General features: G+C 36.6%; 1 protein-coding gene across 2 annotated transcripts; it reads right to left on the bottom strand.

Annotated features, from left to right (window-relative positions):
- Positions 1 to 820: 820 nt before the first annotated feature.
- Positions 821 to 21261, bottom strand: CNR1 (cannabinoid receptor 1). 2 transcript variants are annotated; one of them, XM_087943651.1, is made up of 2 exons: positions 19845 to 21261; positions 821 to 4941 (listed from the first exon to the last, which is right to left on the bottom strand). In XM_087943651.1, the coding sequence occupies exon 2, from the start codon at positions 4891 to 4893 to the stop codon at positions 3472 to 3474; it is 1422 nt and encodes a 473-aa protein (XP_087799777.1). In that variant the 5' UTR covers positions 4894 to 4941; positions 19845 to 21261; the 3' UTR covers positions 821 to 3471. The 2 variants fall into 2 exon arrangements, with proteins under 2 accessions (XP_087799777.1, XP_087799788.1); XM_087943662.1 differs by lacking the exon at positions 19845 to 21261 and adding an exon at positions 19619 to 19808.
- Between the last annotated feature and the right edge of the window lie 4170 nt (positions 21262 to 25431).

Here is a 25431-nt window from a genome sequence, read left to right as displayed (position 1 = left end):
TCTCTTTGCTGATGATGTAAAATATTCAACAACACAGACAATACTGCTACCCTTCAAAAAGATCTTGACTATGTATCAGAATGGTCAAACAAATGGCAACTTCAAATCTCCACAAATAAATGCTCTGTCTTACATATTGGCAAAAAAAATTAGAAAATAAAATATAGGCTGAATAGTCAAGACCTTGCTGATTATCCAAACTCTGTCAAGGACCTTGGAGTACTCATCTCAAATGATCTAAGTGCTAGAGCCCACCGTAACTACATAGCCAAAAAGGCATTAAGAGTTGTTAACCTAATCTTACGTAGCTTTTTCTCTGGTAATATCACACGACTAACTAGAGCATACAAAACATTTGCTAGACCAATACTCGAATACAGCTCATCAGTCTGGAACCCACATTACGTAACTGATATTAACACAGTTGAGAAAATCCAGAAATATTTCACAAGAAGAGTTCTCCACTCCTCTACTCGTTGCAGAATACCTTATGCCACCAGACTCGAAATTCTAGACCTAGAAAACCTAGAACTACGCCGCCTTCGGTCCAATCTAAGTATAGTATATAAAATCATACATTGCAATGTCCTACCTGTCAATCAGCTTCAACCATAACAATACAAGAGCAAACAATAGATACAAACTCAAGGTTAACTGCACCAAACTTGATTACAGGAAATACGACTTTAGCAACAGAGAGGTCAATGTCTGGAATACTCTACCTGACTGTGGTTTCTTCCCCAAACCCCAAAAAACTTTAACCTTAGACTGTCTACTAGAGGTCTGTAGGGGGCGTGCATAAGCACACCAACGTGCCTACCATCCCTGTCCTATTGTTTCTTTTATTTTTCTTATATGTATCCATGTATTCATAACTATATTTTACTTATACCTATTAACTTGTAAGCAATTGACAAACCAAATAAAATAAAAATAAATAAAAATAAACATGCAAAAACATGAATCCTGAGTTGAAAGCCAGAATTGTTGGGTTCATATACTATAATAAAACAAGCCACATTATGGCTTCTTTTTAAAATAAAGTATGTATCCAGCCTATGCGTGACTATAATTTTCAAATGGGGGAGAAGACATTTCTTATAACTGATCTTGCTCTTTAAAAAGCAGAAATTCCTGACAATGAACATGAATAGAGTAGGCTGGTGTTTTCCTTCTCATGAGAGGAGGTTCTTCTGGGTCACCTTCCTAAGGATTTAATCTATCACAACAATAATGGAAGGAAGGAAGGGGAGAAGGGGAAGAGAATGGAAGATCAAGCAGAGATGCCAACCATATCAGGACTATAGATGGAAATGAAATTGAACCCATTCCTTTTCTATATTACTGGAAAAAAATCTTATTTGCAAACAGCGTAAGAAAAAAGGTCCTACTGTATTAGTATTCTGGAACCTGGGTATCACTGGTTAAGTGCTACCTTTGAATTTAGCACTTTATTTTGCTTATCAATGAAATTAAATTTGTTTATTTATTCCTGGTTTCTAATATTTTAGGTTTCAGTTTATCTACTGTTGACGAATCATCTTTTCATATGGCAGTTGTAAGAACTGTTCTATATAAGGATCTGAATTTATACGCCTACTAGGTTGACATCGGATAAAACTGGGTTTAGTGTCCTGCCATATAAATGTCCTGCCTCTAGATTTCTGATACTATGGATAGGTTCCAAACCACCAATAAAGATTCCGGAAAGGGAAACTGTCCATGTAACATCTTCCTCTGCATATATAACCTGGTCAATAAGAGGAGCATGAAGATCTGCTTCCACGTATAAGTCATCTTGGCTAGATCATGGTGATCTGGAGAATCCTACTTTGTTGTGATCAGGAATTTAAGTGTTTCACTTTGTTTTTTAAGGTTTGGCATTTAAATTTTTATCTCTGCATTTTAAACTCTGGCAGAGATTATGAAGATTTGGAGATTTTCAAACAGATTTCTCCTGCATTTTGTTGCTGTTGTGGCTTAATTCTGACACTTGCAAGTGTCTATTTTAAGCTTTCTATATTTGTTCATAGTGATAGTCTGCTTTTTCAATCATTTTTATAGTTATTCTGACTAAATAACAAACCAATCAGTCTTAAAGTGTAATAGCACTTTTGTCTTCTTAGCAAGGCTATCTTGTTAATACCAGAATATTATTTTTCTTTAGGTATCAGATTGGATTTTTTCCAATACGATGCTGAATTTTTTTATGGATTTGGCTGGAAGAACTCACTTTTAAAAACAGAATTCATGTGCAAAGAATGCAACAACAAATGTAAGAAAACATTTGGTCACAATTTCTTATCTTAACAATATTAATGTAACCTACAGTTATTTAGAATTCACATACAATTTACACAAATACATAGATAGTAATTAGATATCCACATATTTTAAGAAGTACGAGCAACATTTTATCCATGTGTGACCAAAAATTAGAGTTTGGCATCTCAGCTTTCAAAATGCATTGAAACCAGGGACTTAGGAATGCAACACATTTCAAGTATATATCACAGTGATAACTTTGTACACTGGTCACATGTTGTCTTTGGAGATCCTTTGCTAGCAACTGACCAGAAGAAATAATTTCCAGTTAAATAAGCCAATGCCTGATATCTTGCCTTTTACAACATAAACCTTTTCTAACAAAAAGCCAATGATCTGTTAAAAACTACTTTTTGCAGTTTGAGCAATATAATTTTCTTCTGCAAAGAAAAACTTGTTATAGTTTGTTGTTGCTGCTATTCCCATGTATAGGAATTTCAGGCTTTGTAATGATTTCAAATGTGAAGAGAACCAATGTAAAGCCTTTCCCTTTAAGTTCACTAAAAACACTAAGAACATAAAATTTTCAGTATACCTCACAGAAATTCTTCAAAGTACAGGAAGTATTTTCATAATAGGGTGAAAAGATTACATCATCACATACTTTACATTACATCTACATAAATCTACTTAATCACTTTGAATAAACGAATATCAGTAACATACAGTAAACATTGTACATTTCACAAGACATAATACAAAATGTTTACAGTCCAGTACTGCTGCATTTGGAGAAGATGGTATGAACACTTACTTATCATACATGTATTTCATACCGATATTAAATGCAATTATAAAATTAGTATTGGATCTGATTATAGTATTGTGCATGTTTCAACTCAGCATCTAATATGCTTCCCTTAGCGCATAGACAGACGTCTCTCATTGATTGATGTTTTGTACATAATAATAGGGTTAAGCAATTATTAATCAATTTACATTTTGCCAATTGAGAAATCTATTTCTAAAAACAAATTCTGAGTCCTTGTTTATAGAACCTGGGGAAAGGGCTACTACTTAATTTTTTAAAAAATCATTTAAAAAGAGTAAAATTTAAAATGGTACAATTGAGGAAAAATACATTTTTGAAGTCATGATTTTTCTCCTGCTTTCTCTCACTTTCTTCTCCCAAATGTTGTCTTTGTTTTATAATGCCTCTGCAGTAGTGTCTGAAGAGACTGACATAGTCACTTTAGCAATCTTAACTGTATTTTTAATGCATTTTTCAGCAGCCTTATGGACATTGCCTGGATTGTTAGCATGTCTGTGCTGGTAGTCAGACTCCAGACTATTATCAAGAGGCTGTGCGGTCCCTTCACAAGATGGAAACATGCTTCTGAAAGCATGTCTCAGGTCCTTGCTCCTCAGAGCATAGATAATTGGATTCACCGTAGAATTCATCAGACACAGCATACTACAGAAGGCAAAGATAGTCTTGACAAGCTTGTTCATTTTCCCAAAGACGTCATACAACATAATAGCAAGTAGGGGACCCCAGCAGATGATCAGAACCACAAGAATGAGGACTAAAGTTTTGGCTAGCCTAATGTCCATACGTGTTTGTTCTGGCCTAGTGATCTGCTGCACTTTACCATCCGCAGAAGTATGAATTATTATGCTCTTTTGAGTCCCACGATGAAGCATCCTAACAGCATGGCTATGAGCTTTCCAGAGTATATACATATAGGCATAAACAATAAAAAGCAAGAGTACAGTGGTGACCCCAATCCAGAACAATAGGTAATTTTCATCAATTAGGGGGAATATATCTGAGCAAACAGAATTGAGCTTTTTGCAGTTCCAACCAAGCAAAGGGAGAACAGCTATTACAATAGCTATTGTCCACATCACACAGAACGCTACAACCGCCTTTGACCTGGTAACAATCCTTTTGTAGGAGAGGGGCCTGTGTATAGATATGTATCTGTCTATTGCTGTGAGGAAAAGACTTCCAACTGAAGCAGTGAACGAGGCTGTAACTCCACCCAATTTGAAAAGGAACACATTAGGGCTATCTTTCCGATGGAAAACATGGAAATCAACGAAACTGTAGACAAAGATCACGCTGCCGAGGAGATCAGCTACTGCCAGGCTGCTAATGAAATGGTAAGAAGGCCTGCAGCGAAGGCTTCGAGACTGCAGGATGACAATTAAAACCAGAAGGTTTTCCAGAACAGTAAAGGTGCCCAGGGTGAGGGAGAGGACTGCAATGGCCAGCTGCTGACTGGGGTTCAGAATCATGAAGCATTCCATGTCCATAAAGTTATCACCACACTGTATGTTCTCCTCATTCTCCTTAAAGGGAGACAAGGTTTTGTTGTAAAAATCTGTAATATTGATTTGATCCGATGGGTGCGCACCTAAAGAGGCATCTTCTCCTGCAGTCATTTTGGGATGGAAGTCACCTCGAAAAGAAGACAGAGGAAATTTCTGTGGGTAGTATCCTAATTTGGAGGCCATGTCACTTTTAAAGTCTTCGTACTGGATGTCGTTAGAACCCATATAAAGGAGGTCTGTTGTAATTGTTCTGAAGGTTGTATCTGCAAGGCCATCTAGGACTGACTTCATAACCCCAGATGACCGTTATGCAGAGTTGGAAAAAAATCTGAGGCAGTCCTGTCGGGGAGAAAACCAAACTTAAATAAATATATGCAAAACTGGAACAGAAGTAAGAAATAAAAAAGCAACTTAACTGAGTAGAACCCTTAGCCCTACTGAATATTGAATCAGTTTCTCATATATACAGCAGATGAATATTAATTAAATTGCAGCATATTTAGAATATTTTTCTATGCAGTGAAATGATTAAAAACTTAGGGCAGAAATATTACAATACACATTTGTTTTGATTAAAGTATTCTATCGCTATTATGTATCTTTTAAAATGTTTTCCCATTTCTATTTCATAAGCCAGTGACTTCTGTTTTTTTTAAAAATATGATAATACCAATGGTTGTTGCAGAATACTGAAACAAGAGCAGGTTTTCAGTTATACTCTTTCCATATGGACACGTGTACAGTGTCAATGCCTTTTTTCCCCCTTTTCCCCTTCTATGTCATGCTCCCTCTTCTTCTCCTTTTATTCCCCCTAGTTTTCTATTATTTTTATTTTCTTTAATTCTGATAAACTAATACAGCATATGATGAGCTGTTTTTAGAAAAGCTTAAAAAGCTGTACATTATTTAGATCATTTTACTGAATATTCCATAGAATTTATTGTTCAATTACTGTCATTAGGCTCCTCTCTGATCCAATCATATTGCAATATATTGAAAAAGAAAAGTACAGTGAAACCTATTATTCATGTATAATCATGGCAGAAATTAAATCACTTTGATAAATACTCGTTCTCTCAGTTACAAGAGTCAAAATTTTATGAACACTTTCAGCAGAAATTTAAGTCCTTGTCCATCTTGGATCAATATAATCAGATTCAAAATAAATCAATTCAGGGTTGCTGGATAATATTAATTCTTAACTATTTACCTCATACAGTATCTGATCTTAAAATAGGTAATATTTTTAAAACAAATCTAAGCATGCAAACCTAGTGAAAAAAATATCCTATTCCATATAATACTTTCTATAATAAATAGGAACAGAAAATGACTATGCAAGGTTAAAAACTGTTTAAGAAGAATTACTTCAGACCCCATAGGAGTATAACCAGGGGTGGGATTCAAATTTTTTAACCGGTTCTGTGGTCATGGCTTAGTTGGTGGTCATGGCTTGGTGGTCATGTGACTGGCTGGGTGTGGCCACCTCAACATCACTCACATCAAGGCACACATCCTCTCGCCTGGCCTCTCATGACTGTGGAGATGCTGCTACAGTCGTAAGTGTGAAAAAGGGTCATAAGTCACTTTTTTCAGTGCCATTGTAACTTTGAACAGTCACTCCACACAAGCAAAGTACCAGCAAAGGAGGAAAAAACAACTCCAGAGAAGTTCCTGAGACAGGAAGTCTAGTCCTGTCAAGAATATAATAAGGGTTAACAGAGAGGCGGTTTCTGTAAGCAACACCAGAATGTTTCCTTCCTGCCTTCCTTACAGGATTAGGCCAGTAATTTATTCTAACAACCGGTTCTCCGAATTGCTTAGAATGTTAACAACCGGTTCTAGCGAATAGGTGGGAACCTGTAGAATCCCACCCGAGTATAACATTTTTCTCCTATCCATTGAAGAAACCTGATTTTTTTCCCCAGGTTTCTCTATCCTATTAAAAAAAGTTGCTTTAATAAAGGAACCATTCATTCAAGGTTCTTAAAGGAATGACACCTTTTCTCAGGTATATATTTAGTATTCAGGGAACATATTAATCTTCATGATCCAGATCACAGAGTGAGAACAGGCTGTACCTTGGAATAACTTTTTTAACATCCCAACTTATTTATTTTATTCTTTGAATTCAAAATATGGGAAGCAGGCATGCTGAAAAATAAAATCCTGGCCTCTAGCATGATTTTATTTAAAAGAATGTCTTGTCTCCACAGGAACCCTTTAACTTAGAAAATAAAAATAATAGGTAGTAAAATTTCCTACACATCTATTCAACACTTCTCTGCATAAATTAATCAGTTCTTTAACTTGGTTCAACTTAATTTTAACAGTTAAAATAATTATTTAAGTTAAAACAAATAGTTAATTAACTTCTTTAACTTTACCCTCATCTCAAAGGGGACTGTATAGATTTATTTATTAAATAATTTCAATGTGTTCTTCTGAACCAGTGATTGTTTTTAAGATTACCTTTGTGAACTTAAGTTAAATATCCCAAAGTACCAGTTTCAAGAAAGGTCTTTCCTCAAAGCCAAGGAAAGTGCAAAGAGAAAATAGAAGGGCTAAACTGAGATGCTTCTTGCTACACCAATTAATGGTTTCCCCAATTTATTATTTGTATTACTTTACATTTAAAAGCCTGAACAGCTGGTATTTACTTAAAAAAAAACTTTCATCTGTCAAGTATGATATATTCATTTACTTTCATCTGTCAAGTATGATATATTCATTCAATGTCCTATTTAAACGTAATTATAGCATCTAAGTTAAATATCTTACATGACACACGGTTTTTTATTTCTCCCTCTCCCTCTCTCCCACTCCCCTCCCTCTCTCAAATGAACTATCATTTATTTGTCTTCTGTAAAGCTTAATGTAAGGCACACATAAAATTACATGCTTTAATAAGAAGTTTTCAGTCACAGAATTATCAAGCTGGTTCAAAATCATCAACTGGGTTCACAATTATATTATGTAATTTTGTTTAACTCCGGTCTAAGGAAACTACAATTTTTAGATTCACATAAACTCAGCTATAAACCATGATTTATCAACTATATTGGTTAGAGACATCCCTAAGCCACAACCAAACCAATGTTCTTATTGGTTTGCCAGCATAGCATTATGTGTGAATCTAACCAATATGTGAAAGTCAGACGTAATAGGCCATACAAATCTTTTTACATATTTCATTTTTAATGTTTTCCACCTTTATTCTCCTTTAATAAACTTGTCTCTTAAATTTCTGAGAACATGGCTTCCTGACTTATTTTTCCCCTTGGAACCTACTTAATGCTTTTCTATTTATAGCTAAAATGGCAACTTCTCCATTTATTAAAGTTGCAGTTCAAACATTACGTTCCATGAATTAAATATCACTAAGGACTATCTAGGTAGAAACCAATTTTAATCAATTGAAAAATAACTGACTTCAATGAGAATTTTTAAAAATCAGGGTAAAAATCAGTAGGTGCTGACGATGTACAATACAGAAGAAAACTCTGCTTATATTATTAGAATACATTGTTATATACATACAATCATTATATAAATAACTGTTAACATTATTACACTAACTGTTGTTTTATTTTACCACTATCATATTGTTGCTTCTTATAGTAATATAAGTGGAAGAAACTTCCCAATGAACTGATTTAAAATATGTAATGATGAATTTTTAATTAAATTATCATAACACAGAATTAAATGTAATTGCTTTGCAACATATACTGGTAGCTAACTCTAAAACATACTAATTATTGGAACAAAATAAAGAAATCCTTAACAAAAATCAGTGTATCTCATTACATAAAAAAAGGAAAATTTCTGAGTTGTGTATAACAAAAAGATTTTTTTTTTCTGTAACATCTTTTCAATTAGCTATATAAGATTTATAAAGAAGATTATTCATATTGTATTAACGTCATTTCATTTCATATTTTATGAAGCTAAACAATTTATGACAAAGCTGCAATGAACAATTTGCCAGCCAACTCTTCCTTACAACTTTTCCTATCTTAAAAGTGCAAAAAAATATTCAGATAGTAACTTGATTTAAAGTACATATAAACATAGACATTTTTTAAAAAATCCACAAATTGCTGCTTTGTATATGTTTACTATTCAAGCACTATGATCAACCATATCATGACAAGCAAATCCCACCATGATGTCCCATTTCCCCCATATTTTTACATTTAGATTATCACAGTAATTTTCAAGTTACCGTATTTTGCAAATACAAATTTCTTTTAGAGTACAAGGGAGCTCATTAGTAAAAGAGTTTAGTCTTTTGGGAATGCAGCTGGATTCTCTTCTGTTTGGTTCTTTGTTTGCTTTTGAGAATATAATAATTGCAAATCACAGGCAATGTGTACTTGCACCTATTAAAACCCTGAAAACTACATTAAAGCTAAGCTAAAACAACTAATTCAATTCCCATTAAATCCATTTTCTTAAAATTTATTTGTATAAATTTAATGCATATACGTGCAACTATATGAAGTTTGATGCTAAATACAGCTTCAACAATTCAAAACAAACAAAAAACCCCAAATCTTCAAGGATTTGAGAAAAGGCAGGAGGAGGAGACTGGATCCTACTACATCAATAGAAAGACTCTTCTATAAATGTTTCCAATATAGAATCTGGTAGCATTCTTTCACAAGAAAAAGACAGTCTTTTCATTTAATTTTTTTTTTTAGGCTAACTTTAAGAATGCACTGTTCAAGATAGTAAACATAATGAAGCAATGCAATAAAACAACAAACACCCCCCCAAAAAAACCCAGCATTAAATCATTAACCTTTAAATACACTAAAATCACCCCCCCTCCCCCCAAAAATCAAGAAAAAACAATTGGAAGAAATGGTTCTTTGGACTTGTCCTGAATATTTCCAAAGAAGATGTCTAGAAACTCATTTCAGAAATGCATCATGACTACTAAAACATATTCTGTCTTGCATTAGCTAATCAATGCCTTTTACAACAGGCAAGTGAGAAAAGAATATTTCAGACTGGTACAAATGAAAACAATCTTTTATTATTTGTTTAAATCTTTGAAGCAGGAAGGGGCAGCTTCAGGTTTCATAGCCAATAGCAAGGCTTTATATTCCCCAAATCTGATTTAAAACTCAAAATCAGTGCTTTAAATTGTACTGACAAGCACCAGTATCTAAAGGTAGCTTGGCCAGTCCAGGTATGTTCAATCAGTTGCATTCTGCATGATGGGCACAGCCTAATCTATCTTTTTTAAGAATTCCAGTTTTTTCCCCAATCTGGCTGACATCATTGCACAAATAACCATTTAAAAGGCCTGGTTACAATTTCACACGATTTACTTATCTAGCCCAGCACCGTCTGAAAATTCATATTTAACAGTGAGATCATAAAGACTCCTAAAGTATAAACTTGATTATTTGATGTAATTGCACTTCTATCTTCAAGTTGCCTCCTCTGCCAATCTATTAGCTAGAAAAGAATTTTTGTATCATAAATTGTGCATTTGAAAATGCATCTTCTGGCACTTCCAGTAGCTCCTTGGAAGCACTGGAACAGCTTTGGTACCTGCATGAACACATAGAAACCTTTTCTAGCTAGTGGGCCTGCTAGAAGAAGCAGGCATGAAGCAATATGGCAGCTTTATTTCACTCTTTAGAAAGGAGGAAGTGCATTGTTTTGTGGAGTTTTCACTATTTTGTGTGAAAGAGACATTCAAATCTATCCTTCAAACCTTTCCACTATATACTCTCTAGTTTCTTCAAGGCTAGTCTAGTCATGCAAACACATCTCTTCAAAATGGGGCGAGAAATGAGAAAGCCCAATGGAATGTATACTTAATGGAAGACAACTAAATGTTCTAGAAAAGAATGGAACAATCTTTTCGTGTTTATGGTTAAATCAATAATTTAAGAAATTAGAAAAGAGTAGTTAAATATGAACATGAGGATAAAATTGAGGTGGCCAGATAAATTCTGTTGAAACTGAAAATTGCGACTGAGGAAAGACAACATGAACTCAATGAACAATAGAGTTGATGCCTTCAGACTGGAAGACATTAACAGCCCATCCATCTCTAGACTCATGAATGACATCAGTAAAATGTTCTTCTGCTATGCCCACTATATTTGGGTTGTCTTTCATTATTAGACAAATCAATCAATCCATCTTTTGCACTTTTTCAAATCTTTTTGACTTGACTCATTTGTAGTCTGTGCTCCTTTTGACGTAGCTTTCTCCTAAAACCCAATCTATTTAAGATACAATGATATCTTAAATGATATTTGTTTGATTGGAAGCAAATCTCCCTGAACTCAGTGGAACTTGACTTCTGAACAGATGTAGGATTATATTGTTAGGAGTTAAGTCCAGAATTGGATCTTCCTTGAGTAAATTTTGCATCAGACTGAATAAAGTAACTAATTCATGAATTAAACTTTAATCAACTTGCGAGTGAGACAGTTGTTAAATGAATTTTGCCCATTTTATGACATTTCTTGCCAGTTGTTAAGGGAATCACTGCAGTTGTTAAATTAAGAATTCCCTACCTCAATTCCTTACAATCTGAAAAAACATTTTTTATATTTATCAATTCATTTAATGACATCATTTTAATATGGTTTCAGGACGAAAAAAAACCTCTTAAGAAAACACATATAAAAAACCCATAAAATGCAATTTGAAGTCAACCAAATTAATATTACATGCATAAAACAGGAATCTGAAGCACTTGCTAATGCATCCTAGTAAATCCACTAAAGTAATGTAAAACAGGAAAGGCAGCAGTGTAAACAATTAAAAATCCATTGCAGCATCTTTAGCTAAAAACCAGAATGATTTCTTTATGCCCTCTGTTGACACTGAATGTCAAGTACTGACAAACATGCTGCTTACTATTATTTACTCTTGAAGTAAGTTTCACTCCTCAGGTGACAAAAAAATAACAAATTACATAGAAAAATATGAAACAGTTATATTTCTAAAAAGTTAATAATGACTTGGAAGTTGAACTATTCAAGGTAGAGTAAAAGTTGCATTCGATCATAATAAAATTGATCAAGAGATAAGGATTAGGAAATGAACATTTAATTAAAAGTGAGAACTGTTCACATTCATAAACTTTTATCTTGAAAGCAAGTTCATTTACAGGCCTGACCATCCATTTCTAACTTGCATTTTAAACTTATCTATATTAAAATATATCATATGAAAGCTTAACTGCATCAATCCTGTACAACATAAAACACAGATTCCGTAATTGTTTCTTTTATACAGTTTATTTAAGCAGGCTATGCAGGTTGGGGCTGGGCGGCACAGTTTTGTGCTGGTTTAGTTCCTTTCTCCAAGGTCGGTCCCAATCGGTGTTGATAGGGAGTGATAGATCCAGGCACTGATTACTCATTTGCAGTGTCATCCTGCAAGGCTCGTTATTGTCTCCTCTCCTGGTTAATACCTACAAGAAGCCTTTGGTTGAGATCATCTGTCACTATCGGTTGAGGTATCATTAATATGCTGAATGATACTCAGTTCTACATCTCTACGATTCTACATCTTGACCCAAGTGATGCTATCTCTGCCTTCTCACGATGGGTGGAGACTGTAGGGACCTGGATGGAGGACCTGTAGGAACCTGAATGGGATTTCACTTCCCATTAATATTGGGGTTCTCCTGGATTCATGCCTGAAGAGCAGGTGGCAGGTGTGACTAGGAGACCAAGTTCTGATTTGTGCACCAGCTGCAAACTTTCTGGAATCATGACTCCCTGTGCTGTAGTTATCTCTTATCTGGACTACTGTAATATGCTCTACATGGGACTACCCTTGAAATCCATATGGAAGCTACAGCTACTACAAAGTATGGCAGCGAGAGCAGCGTTTGTAGCGTCTAGGATGGCCCATATTACACTTCTGCCCTGAAAACTTCACTAGCTTCGGGTCTGCTACTGAGTGCAGCTTAAGATTTGGCTGTGGCCTTTAATGGCATAGGCCTAGGGTACTTAATGGCTAATTAAGTAACACTGAATTGATGGCAAATTCTACCTCCCCTCCTTGTTCTTAGCTCTGCACCAATCCATCTTTTTGTTATCATATTTATGTTTTCTTGTTTTCTTTTTCTCTGTTTATTTTACTGTATTATTATTTTACTTCTGTTTTGTTTATACTTTTTTTATATCTTCCTTTTTATTGTTGTAAGGGGTCTAGAGTAGCCTCACAGTGAGACAGGCAGCAAATAAATTTAACAAAGAAATAAATCAAAGTTTTGTTTCTAGAGTTTTCCAGACCAAAAGCCTTTTTAAGGCAACTCACAAGCAAACCCAAAAACATATAATGCGATTTAAAACTAATTTATGACAGCTAAAGTTTCTAAAAATACTTTCATATTTAATATTGACTCTGGTTACTGGAAATAAAATATTTACAAAACCTATGTCCAAATGAACTGTTAAACTTGAGCTATTTGTTTACATGTATGTATGTGTTTGTGTAACTGTATATGTTTATATGTGTGTATGTGTGTGTATACACACACACACACACACACACATATGGATCAGTTTGAATGTCTATTACTCTGCTTTGAATTCTCCACTATGGCCAATTAAATTTTGAGGAAGACATGGCCACTATACTATCAACTCCATCATGTTTTCCAGCAGCTGATATATCACAGCTTACTGCCCCTAATGCTGGCAGTCAAATATGCCCATTGGCTCAGATAAATTGGAACCATTGTTTATGATTACTGGCTGTGAATCTTATAGTTAACTAGTGTTTGAGGGAATACTTCCAATTATTTTTCCTGAATATCAACCATTTGTAAGAGATACAAAGTTATATGTAATTATTTCTGTTTTTATAAACTAATACGATAATTATAATTATTATTTTCCCATTCTGATTTAGCATAGAAGATTGACATGCATTTGTATTTTGGCCTTTCCTATAGACTATTTTAATAAATGTTGATTTGTATAGTTAGAAAAAGGAATCTCATGCAAAAGCCCGAAGAAGCTGCAAAAGTGTTAATACATTTGAGAAAAGGAAGGAAGGAATAATCTGGGGGAAAAGACCAGAATAATTAATACTTAGTGGCAAACTACTGTCAAGGTATAGTTTAGAAAGTAATTCAAAAGCATGAAGTTAAATGTTTATAGCAATGAACAATATAAAAGTATATACAATTTTATATTTGAGAAATAAGTACATGAAGAAAAGACAATTTCCACATATAATTACAGAATTAGGAAAAGACAGAACGGTAGTATTGCCTAGCATACTCTTCTACATACTTTAATGAAGTTTCAGCAAGTTAACATAGATACAACCTTCTTCACACATCTTTTACTTATGCCACTAAATATCTTAATCGTATCTCTTAGCAGGTGGATTTGGCTAATAAACAAATTGATAAACCACTACAGAGCATGGCAAATATTCAACCTAACTTGCGGTGGTTTGCAATTGTACACTGATACGGTATATAAACTACAGTGCATTATTGCAACTGGATGGACCCTGCCTTTAAGAAGGAAAACAACCAACTCCTACTAAATGTGATATCTACACGTAAGGGCAAACATGAGAGACCCTTTCACAAACGAGTGTATATCTATCTTTAACCAATGTAAAGCTAACACGTGTGAGTGTGTATATACTCTTATTGAAGGAAAACAGATTCCATCATGTACTTTAATGTGTTATATCATTTTTCCAAGATATTCTCCTTGAATCACCATTGTGCAAATGGTTTTGCTTAAATAAAAAGAAACTAATGAGTTGAATAAACTACTCTATTTAACAATAATCAAATTTCAGCTGTTTGAAACAGCCTTCTGTATCAAAATCAATTCATTTTTTTTACTTAAAACAATCATATTTTATTTTATCTACCCTTAACCTAAATACGGCCTCCCCACTAGTGCTTTTAGCTTGAAATTAACTCAAAAAAAAAAAAACCAAAAAAATAAAAAAACAAAAACACCCCCCCCAAAAAAAAAAAAAAAAAAAAAAAAAAACAAAAAAAAAAAAACATACTGGATCAGTGAAAAAAGCTTACAAGTATTACAAGCATCTAAAGATTTAAACTATCATGTCCTCCAATACCCTTTAACTCCTGCACCAAAACCAGTTGCGGAACACTTTGCAAGCTACCACTGGTGGTTTAGTTCACACTGTGTGGGCATCAATAGAATTTCTCAAGGTTAGCATCAGTTTTTTAATCTCTCTAGTCTTTTGTCAGAAATAGTGGAAGACATTCCTGTTTACCTATGTACTTATGGGATAAAAACTAATCCAGGACCAGAGTATATTTTCTGACTTTTTAAAAGAGAATTTTGTTTTTAATATTTGTACTTTTTATTTTTAAACAATGTTGCTTTATTGATATGTTTTTAAGACCTGTAAACTTTTCTAAGCTCCTTTCAGAAGAATAATACTTAATTAATAAAATATATTAATAAACAAATCATCTTTAGATTTTTCTTTTAGTACCCTGGAAATAAACTTCATATTATTTTTTTAGATGATCAATATAGTAGAGTCATCCCATTGACATTCTATGCTAAAAACAGGCTGATGTGGCTAAAAATAACAATTCCTTAGTAATTTCACAGAGTCACCAAGGGAAGGAAAATTTTACCAGCTTTCCTAAAATGCAGGTGTGAAAATTTACTCCATCTGACTAAAATAGATTTTTAGTGTGTTTCTTAATCAGTATCTTCTACTCCAGCCTTTATAATGAATATGACTAACTCAGTAACCATGACTGCTAAAGACATCAAGTGATTTCCAGATCATGAAAAGCTTGAGAGACAAATATTTAATATATAAATCTTTAGTAATGTCCTTTTACTATTTAATTGTGACAGTATAGAATTAATTTTAAATGTAAGTGTTTAATTTATTTGTTAGTGATATACTAGCAGGCCAGAGATTTCAAAAGAAGAAGGAATTTAAGCAAGCACAGCTTTGTTCATCCTGGTTATTACTTGGCTACCTATGATAGCATAGTGGTAATTCCATAAACAGCTACTTTAGGAGGGATAGCTTGTTCCTTATTGTAGCTAGCTACATTATAACAATGCCATTATAACAATGTATTGAACAAGTATACATTTGGTCCTGCTTGTATTCAGGAATGGACACAGTAAGAACACTTGAGTGTCTAACAACATGAATGTTTGTACGTACAAAATGTACTCTGTCTTAAAAGTCTAACTGTACTGTGTCTTAAAAACAAAACAAACATAGGTTATTTTAGCTGTATTTTTTGTCCCAGTGAGGAAAAGTGTTTACAAAACATTCCTCAGGTATAAAGAATCTTAAACTTTGGGATGAAATAATGACCAGAATTTTTCCTTAAATTAGAAGGTTCAGATATTGCTATTATAAGTAATTATCATAGTTTGCAAATGTTAATCCTGTAAGATCTTATTAACATAACTATAAACACCATAACAACTCCAAATAAACACCTGCATGTTCAGTGTACTGGGCAATAAATATGCTTATATTAGTCAACACAGTATAGGAATAAAGCAAAATTTCATTCACACTGAAACATAATGCCAATTAAAGTTGTCTTGGCATGTTTGAAAAAAATGCTTTTAATAGAAAGACTTGGCACATAGACTATTACAAATAGGAGAACAAGAATAGAGAAAGGATCTATTTCTTTCTAGCTTTTGTTTTCACTTATACAGTCACACTTGTAACCATACACTGGGATTGCTGGCCATAAACCTTTTAAATTAGCAATTAGCTGGACAATGTAGCTGTTGCTAATAACAACATCCAAATATTCAAGTTTCCTGATTCATGGATACAGGGCAGGTCCACGTTTTTCTTCTTTTTCTTTTTTGCCACTAATATAACTAATAATAGAGGCATGATCAAAGAGGATAAAAACAGCTCATGGGGACAAAAAAGAATTCCTAATTTGCTGGAAGTATGAATGGTTTGCTAGAAAAATTTATGAAATAATTATTTCTGAAATAGACATAATTTTTTTAAGATTCTTTTTAACTTTGCACATAAATTAGTAGGATGTAGGAAAGTAGATGCAATAGTCTTGTATACTCGGAATGAAACTCCTCTGGAAAAACACAGTATTAATATGGTTGAGATTTTTGCTCACATTTTAACATCTTACAAATCTTTAAGTATTAATTAGAATCCAAACTTTTAAGAAACTGGCAACATTAACTAGATTTTCTTAAACAATATTATGTCATAATATGAAATTTAGGAAGATTTATATATCTTTTTAAAATTCAGTTGGTTAATTTTCCAAGTTCAACAATGTAAGGAAGGTTTTACTTAGGACACATTACCCATGCAACTGAAGTAACTTTATGATTAAAAGAACTTAAGAAGTTCAAAGGCAAGGAACAATGAAATCTTGACAGAAGATCCCATTCAAATTTGATCTCATGAGATTGTGCTTAAATTTCTCAAATATTGGACTTTGTCCAGCTTTGGTAAAATTATTTACTTATTATATTATTTTCCAATATATTTGAGATATTACTAGAGACTTTATATGCACATTGATAGAAAACACTCTTCTATACTTAGATGTTTTTAATTTTTTTCAAATGCTCATTAGCATTAAATGAAATTGTTTATGAATATAACATGTGTATTCTCTTTCCAGTATAGTTAAGATCATCCTCTGCATTTCTTACATAGCTCCTCTCAAGTTAATGTGATTTAACATGTGTAAATTTGGCTTTAAACTAATTAGATGCTCATGCCTTTTCTCCTATAGTTAATTTACACCCACTGCAGAATATGAGCTGTCATCACACTAATGAGTTTTTTCTCTTCTTGTAAAAAGGCAAACGTATATCATTCCAACTATGTGTAATCTGTGAAAAATAATATTCTCAGCTAATTGTTCCACTGCTAACCATTTTCTTATTTTGATATCATTCGATGTAAACATGCTACTTTGATCAAGTTCCTAGGTCAAACAACTGCAGTAATACAAGGAGCAAACATACATGTTCTGTAAAGCAAAGAACAATGACATCATAAAAAGATACAAGAAGAGTAAGGAAAACACACTACAATACCTCAGCTGTTAGAAATAAATACATTTGTGTGCACAATGTGCATTTATTTCTTAACTTGTTGAAACAATTTCCATCGAGAGATGAACAAATCTAGTTCACTATTTTTTAATAATCTCTTTATGTGCTTTGGAATACTTTGACCTAGACAATAGGTCCAAGTAGCAACGTTTCCTTAAAGTACAATGAACTGTAGCTTTATATTAAAAACTAGAATATTCATCCTCTTAATATTATTTCAAATACAGAATAATGACAGAAGCCACTATTCCATTCAAGAAATCTGCCTATCTTCTCTTTAGATTTGTTACATACTAGCATGTACGTCTTAGAGATTCTAAAAAGAATTCTGTCAAAATACCTGATGCTTAACATTAGAATTTAACCTTATTTTACCGTATTTTGAATGCTAGTTTGGAAATAAAGATTCTGAAATATTTTTCCAATATTGGGTTCTCAATATATTGGGTTTGTTTTGGTCTTTCAATCCCTCACAAACATTTCTTCATCCAGGATGATCAGAGAGCAAAAACTATTGTGATATTTTTCTCCTATTTAAAGTCTTCATTGTTGGGAGTTTGGTAGTGAAGGGAGAACAGAGGAAATACAGGAAAAATCAATAACAATATCTTCCATTATTAATCACCAAAGGCTTAGGATTAAAGATGAAACCCTCTATGTCTGACAAAGTCCTAGGGGAACCTAGAAGGTGACTGCTCTGCATGGAGAAAAATGAACACATATTGTTAACCACAAAACTACCAGTCTACAAGACTGGCTCTTGTCATATCTTGTATTTTCTCCTCTCTACTAAATCATGCCCATTAAACAAAACAATTAAAATTTGAGGAAATAAAATGTTATCTACTCAGTCTTGTCTACTTTTATAAACACATTGGCTTGATCTTATCGGAGTAGCATCACTTATACTTCAATATAAAGGGAAGAAAGGAACAGTATACAGTTAATCATAAAGGTGAACAATTGTTATTAAGACTTATAATGAAAAAACTGATTGCATTTCAATATTTTTTTATTTGGAAGTTTAGCCTATTGCAGCAAATAAATCCCAATAATTATTTTACATATTAATAATAAATAGGCATACTGAAACCTAGCTAATTTGAATAAATATCCCTTGCTATTTTCTTTAATATACGAAGTACACTAAAGCCTATAAACCCAAGACACGGTATCAAGAGAAGGCTTTTTCTATTAATCAATAACTATTTCTCTGTTCATTGAGACACCCTTCTGTCTGTTTCTGGCTAATTCAAGAAATCTCAAATATCTTAACAAAGGTCATTGTCATGGGGATTCAGATTATAAAGCTGCAAAAAAAAAAAAAAAAAGAAACCATCAACTTTTCACGATTCAGCAGGTATTGGGAGATTTAAAGATTAAAGCAGCAATGCATTATTCTGAATGCCAGTTGCAAATTATTGTTTAATGCCCAACTGATGGTTCCTATGGATTCTTTGTGGCATAACTGATGAGTTTCCAAATAGTTGATACCATGCTAAAATTTTCCAAAATATCTATGGCAGATGATCCTCAAACCACCTAGAAGCAGCTTAATAGGTAAAGTGTACGCATTTAAGTAACCAGATGGATTGATAATGCATATACACACAATGAGCTCGCTACAGTAGATGCACACATAAGCTGTCTGGGCAACCCCAAAGGAACACTTTACACATATATTTATATAAATAAATTGGGAAATAAAACATCCATGACTTAATTCACTGATAACCCGAGACCATCACTTGCCAGCAAGTTCTACCGATTCGGAAGCTTAGGATCGGAGTTCAAAGACACCGTGCACAGAGACAATTAAATCAATGGAAGCTCGGTCTTCCAACCGTGTGTGGGCTGAACTCTCAAGTGTTGTTGTTGTTGTTTAATCTGCTGCGGAGAGCAGAACCATTAACTCGCATTACCTTTCGGATGATCCAGTGAGTTTGTCCCCTTTAGAGGAACTGAGCCACGGCTGACTCGATGGCACGGAATGAAATGGGTGGATGCGCCCTCTCCCCTAACGGGGCTTGGAACCAGGACGCCAAGAGTGGGCTCTCCTCGCAGCGCTCGCTCCTTCTACCGTGAACCGGCTTGCTCCCTAGAGCCGAAGCAAAGAAGGAAACCCAGGCAAAACACCCCTTTCCTTACCTTCCTCCACATTCACATGGCACCGTCTCTTCCCCAAACCCGAGGCTTGAAGAGAGAGAGAGAGAGAGAGAGAAAGCCGGAGGGCGCTGGTCTTCGCTGAACGGCTGCCGGTGCCGCGTGCTCTCTTTTGACGGCACCTCACGCCCAGCCCAAGAGAGGTCGCTGAAGCGGTGGCCGGCGACGACCCTTCTCGCCCGTCAGTACTCAGGGGAGGAGGAGGTGGGCGGGGAAGGCGGGTGAGAGGCAAGGGGAGTTGCGTACGAGAAGCCGGCGGTGCGAGCCCAGGGAAGGCAGGTATGGACAACGGCTCGCTTTCCCTCTTCAGCTCGTCAGGAGGTGCGGCAGCCTCAGCTTGTCCGCGCCCCTCGCCATGTGCTTCTCCCGTGCTTCTCTTCCTTGCCGCTCCCCGAGGATAAGAAGCTGCGCCCACCGCCCCCTTCCCTTGCGCCCGAGCCGTTTCCACCTCCCGCCGTTGCTCCGACTATTGCGCCTCGCCCGACGTCCCCTTTCTTCTGAACGGTCTGTCTCTGCGCTCACACCCCTTCTTTGCCTCCTGGTCCCATTTATGAAGCGCCTTCGCCATCACGTGTTTAATGTGCCTTTGTCCTGTCGTTGGCAGCCTTGGGAGCAGAGCTCAACGACGGCGGCGGCGACGAGCGAGCGCGAGGGCGGGAGAAGCGGGGGAGGAACGGGGAAAGAGACCTGAGCGCCAAAAACTTCGCGCGTGTGGCAGAAGGGGCAGCGGCCGGCCCGGCAGCTGCTCGAGCAGTTTGCGGGGCAGCGCTTTTGAGAAAGCGGGAGTCAAACGGGCCAGCTTCGGCCTCAAAGGGAGCGTGGGGCTGGCTGGACGGGGACGGGGGCTACCAGGTTGGCCACCAGGAAAGGGGCATTGATGGAGGGCTGAGGGAGAGGAGTTTTCGGGGAACTTGTAGGGCAAGGAGAGGCTGCCCGTCATACAAGGTCGTGGTGAGGGGGGAAGCGGGTATCTCCGCGTTGTTTCTAGAGGACGAGCTAAAATGCGCGCCTTTGAGCTCTGAGGAGAGAAGCTCGTTGGAGAGCAGGACTATCACACGAGGCGTCGCACACCCGTTCCCGCCCAATTCTCTCAGCTTTTTTTTCCTAGGCGGCATAGCACTAGCGGCCCTGCAGTTCGGTGCCTTGAATTCACGAACACTGCCACAACGCCCATTTTAAAGGCCAAGGGGACGCAGGCGGGGCTGACGGAGAAAAACAGCACGTTCTTCGCGAAATGCGAGCTCGGTTTGCTCGTCCTTTGGGGGAAGCACCCGGGCCGTCCCGCATAAGTGGCGCGTTCGTTGTGGCCATCGTAGAAGCCCTGGAGCTTCGCAGGATGTGCCTAAGGCAGCCTTCCTCAACCTGACGTCCTCGAGATGCGTTAGGATCACGAGTCCCAAAATTCGCGGCGGGGCTGAAATCTGGCATCCCAAAGCATCTGGAAGGGTCAGATGACCGGAAGGCTGCACTTCTTCAGGGATGAGGTTGGCGTCCGATGGAGGCTTACGGAAAGTGGCGCTGCGGAAGGGCTTCTCTATGTATTAGTTATCTTCAAGATGCCTTTGAAAGGGAGCCTGGGTCAGCCCTCGCCCCGGGGAAGACGACTAATGAGCTAGCCTTGCCTCTTTCCCCTCCTTTCCGACAACTCCCCGTTTTGCAGAGAGGTTCTCCCCATCTAGTTGCGGGCTTTCAATTATTCACAAAGCACTAGCCCTTCTCCCTGAGATCTCTTTGGAACTGCGGAGATTTCTTTCTTTTTCTTGGCCACCCTTCTTTTTAAGCTAAGCGCCAACATTTTAACTTTTCGTGCGGCGGAGGCAGGAGAGGGTTCGCTTCTCGGTAAGGCCGGGCGGCTGAAGGTGTTTGTTGGCTGCCTGCGATTCTCTTCACCGCCATGAACCGCGCACCGCCGCACGTGGCGCCCTGCGCCATAGTCCGTAATTAACCCAAGGTTTATTGGTTGGTCCTGAGCTTAAATCTCCGGACGTTTCCTTTCCCGCCCTTTTGGACTCAACCAGGGGAAATCGGGAGGCCAGCGAAGTGTTGCAGTCGGCAGCAAAGTGAAATAAGAAGAGAACTAGACCCACGTCATCCGGGCCATATTTAGTTCAAAATGCACCAATTCGCTTTATGGGCTTTAGAAGCCACATGTGCTTTTTAAGGGTTAGGGATATGAGTATGAAGTGGGAGCAGAATGTTGTTAAAAATCGACGTTGTCCCTTTAATAGCTAGCTTAGGAGGTGATCGATGCTGCGAATACTTGCATGACTGAAATATCTCCCATCTGCCTGATTGTCTTCTTATCTATATTGTATTTAATATGATCTCAGTCTGGGAAACCTTGATAAATCATATGTATGCAGTTCTTGGTACTTCTTTGTAGTAGACTTCTGTTTAGAAGCCTAAATTGTTTTAGGCTTATGTTACAGGATGCTTAGTGAACAATGGACCACCAAGTGATATAAGCCAGCCCTCCCCACTGTTGAAGAAGCACCCCAAGCCACGTTATCCATGGGCACCTCGAATGCACTCAGATTTTCACATGCAAGTGGTACTATGTACCTGTTTTCCTGGATGTAATATTAATTTCCTCTCTTCGATATCACTGATTGTCAGGTAAGCCATAAATAGGACTGCTGTAAAACAAGGGTAATTTTTGTTCCTTATTGCCTTCCCCCTTTACATGTTTATTTCTTATTGTAAGCCTTCATATTTGTTTTACATAGTCCAAGATAATACATTTTATTATAACAAATATTGGATCCAAACCTAGGACTTCCACATTCAAATTTTTTCTATCAGTTCTTAATACAAATATTTCAGAGCTTCTAAAATGAAGACAATATGCAAAATGATGGAAACAAAACACTTTTTCAATGTAGGTTCTTAAGGATGGAAATACTACACCATTATTTAATGAAAAAATGTTGTCAATTTTTGTGCTAAATATTACAAGGTTAGTAGCTGCATTTCATAAAACCAAGTACTGGGATTGGCACTGATACCACTGGAATCTGGAACCAGGATTTTGTTTTCAGTCAATATTTCATGAATGCACATGAGCTGCACTGCCATGGAGGGAGCTAGAAACCAGCACACTCATAGTTCTTCACAAATCTCTGCTCTTGCTAAGAAAAATAAACTTTGTATCTGGCTTTTCAGAAAGTAAGTTTGGCTGATCAGAGAGAAGAATTTGTACTAGAGAGTCATAGCTCTAGAATTGCATAAGCAAATGCAATGGCAATGGCTGTGACCATTGAACCTATGAAACTGGTTAAATATTACTGAAGAGAAGATTAGAGTTCTATATGGGACATAGAATATTTTCAAAACTTAACAGTTGAAACAGTTGAAAATCTACAATTTATATCAAATATTCCTTACATCTATTGAGGCATGTGTTCTCGTACATAGAAGATAATAGTCACAAATAAAGTTGCACCTACAAAATCTTGTGTTTCAGTTACATCTTGACAATGGCCTTTCAGTCCATCCTGCTTAGAATGTCAATAATGCAAACTCTATAGATTTGCTGCAAGAATAAATAAGATATTTTGTTCATCGAGAAGACTGCAGATGAATGTATATTGGCAATATGTGAAAATAGAATTTCTTCAGAGAGTAACATCTTTAAACATAGAACTTGATGTTTGAAGTGAACCACTTGAAACACAGGGCTCCAGCAATTAATTTTAATGTACATTCTACGTAAAAAATGTAAAGGTTTCCTGAAATTGGGATTAACTCTTGTTCACTGCATCCATGTAGTTTTATTGTCTGTGTTACAGAAGTGGGTTGTCATTGCCTTCCAAAATGTTGCTTCTTCCTCTCTATTTAGCCATTAGTCCTAGAGTTCCAAGATGGTTATCCATTCAAGCATTAAGTAGGTCTGATCTTGTTTTCTTTTTTAGATCTGTCAGAATCTGCTAAATCAAGCCCCATCACACTTCAATTCGCCCAACATAATTTGGGTATAAAACTCACCAAACATAATTCTTCTGAGTTAATACACATTTGGATTGCACGTTCCACTGAGAAAAAATATTTAATTCCAATGGAATGTGCAACAGGATCCTGTCTATTGCCTCAGAATGAATGTTGATACTCTGAACTTTATACAGAACTGCAGTGCCAGCTATAACTTACTTTTGGAAAGTTGAATTAAGAGTATTAAAGATCAATTTCTTTGCATACAATATAATGTTTTGCCTGACGGTTAGATTAAAGGTAAAGGTTTTTCTGTCCTATTGTATCTGATTCTAGGGCACATTGCTCATCCTCATTTCCTGGCCGGTACCAGTGTCTGAAGACATTTCCTTGGTCATGTGACCAACAGGGCTCTATGCCAAAGGCGCATGGAACACTTCACTTCCCATTGAAGTGGTACCTATTTCTCTACTTGCATTTTCATGCTTTTGAAGTGCTAGATAGGCAGAAGCTGGGGTAAGGAATTAGAACTCACCCCTTTGTGTAGCGCTTGTGTCTTGAACCGGGACTGTCAACTTTCCAGCTGACATGTTCACGTCTTTAACCATTGAACCATTAATGGTGCCCTTTATGATGGTTAGGTTAATATCCCATTTTTTCCTCAAGCTGTTGCATTCAAAGTATACAATATTTCCTTATGTTCGATTCTTACAAGATCCTACTTTAGGCTAAGGAATATTAGTTCAAGGTTATACAGTATATAAACAGTTGAAGTGTCTATGGAGATTCTCAATCATCCAGGTCATGGTTGTCCCAAAGGTGTTGAAGAAGCTTCTTGGATGAGAAACAAAATGTTTTCAAGGAAAAACAAAGTCCAATTGCTTTTGGAAAAGCACCTTTGGGATAAGCGGTTTAAGGCAGGGATGTCAAAACTCGATTTTATTGAGGGCCGCATCAGAGTTGTATTTGGCCTCAGGGAGCCAGGGTGGACTTGGCCAGAGTAGACATGGCCAGCTCAATGTCACTTGTGTTTGGGCTCCTGTGGTGGTCCGAGTGCTTGTATCTGCCAGCGAAGATGGGCTCCCGAGCAGATATCCCGTGTTGTTGTTTTTTGCTGGCAGAAGCACCCTGGGTTGGTCCTTCACTGTTTCCAGGGTGGCCCAGTGGCCCAGATCTAAGCACCCCAGTGGCCAGATCTGGCATGTGGGCCTTGAGTTTGCAACCCCTGGTTTAAGGTAATGGTTGAGGTGGGCAATCTAAAGGCTCCAGCACTGCAGGTGTGTGACCTGGTAACTCTCACTTTGGATTATTTTCCTGCCTGCTTCAGCAGGACTTCCTGCAAAGGATGATCAACTTTATCAGAATGGTGAGCGTGGCTGGATGATCAAAGCTTGGACTTTTGTAAGCTATTTTGATGCATGTAATATACATATTGTATTAAAGAGGGTTGGGTTTCAATTGACCAGCATTTCACACCCAGCACTTTGGTGCCATTGATTTCTTTGGCTCATTTCCCTGCGCTCCAGCCTTCACCCTTCCTCCAAAAAGCAAAATAAAACCTGGCCACCCAGAGATGCCAACACCTGTCTTAATAATATCCATCGAGTAGTATATAACTTGATAAGCCTCAAAATAATTGTCCTAC

Source organism: Notechis scutatus, chromosome 1 (genome assembly GCF_049901735.1).
Source record: "Notechis scutatus isolate UNSWTSFEM ecotype Mainland chromosome 1, rNotScu1.2, whole genome shotgun sequence".
Taxonomy (NCBI): domain Eukaryota; kingdom Metazoa; phylum Chordata; class Lepidosauria; order Squamata; family Elapidae; genus Notechis; species Notechis scutatus.
This window is presented reverse-complemented; position numbering and strand designations above follow the sequence as displayed.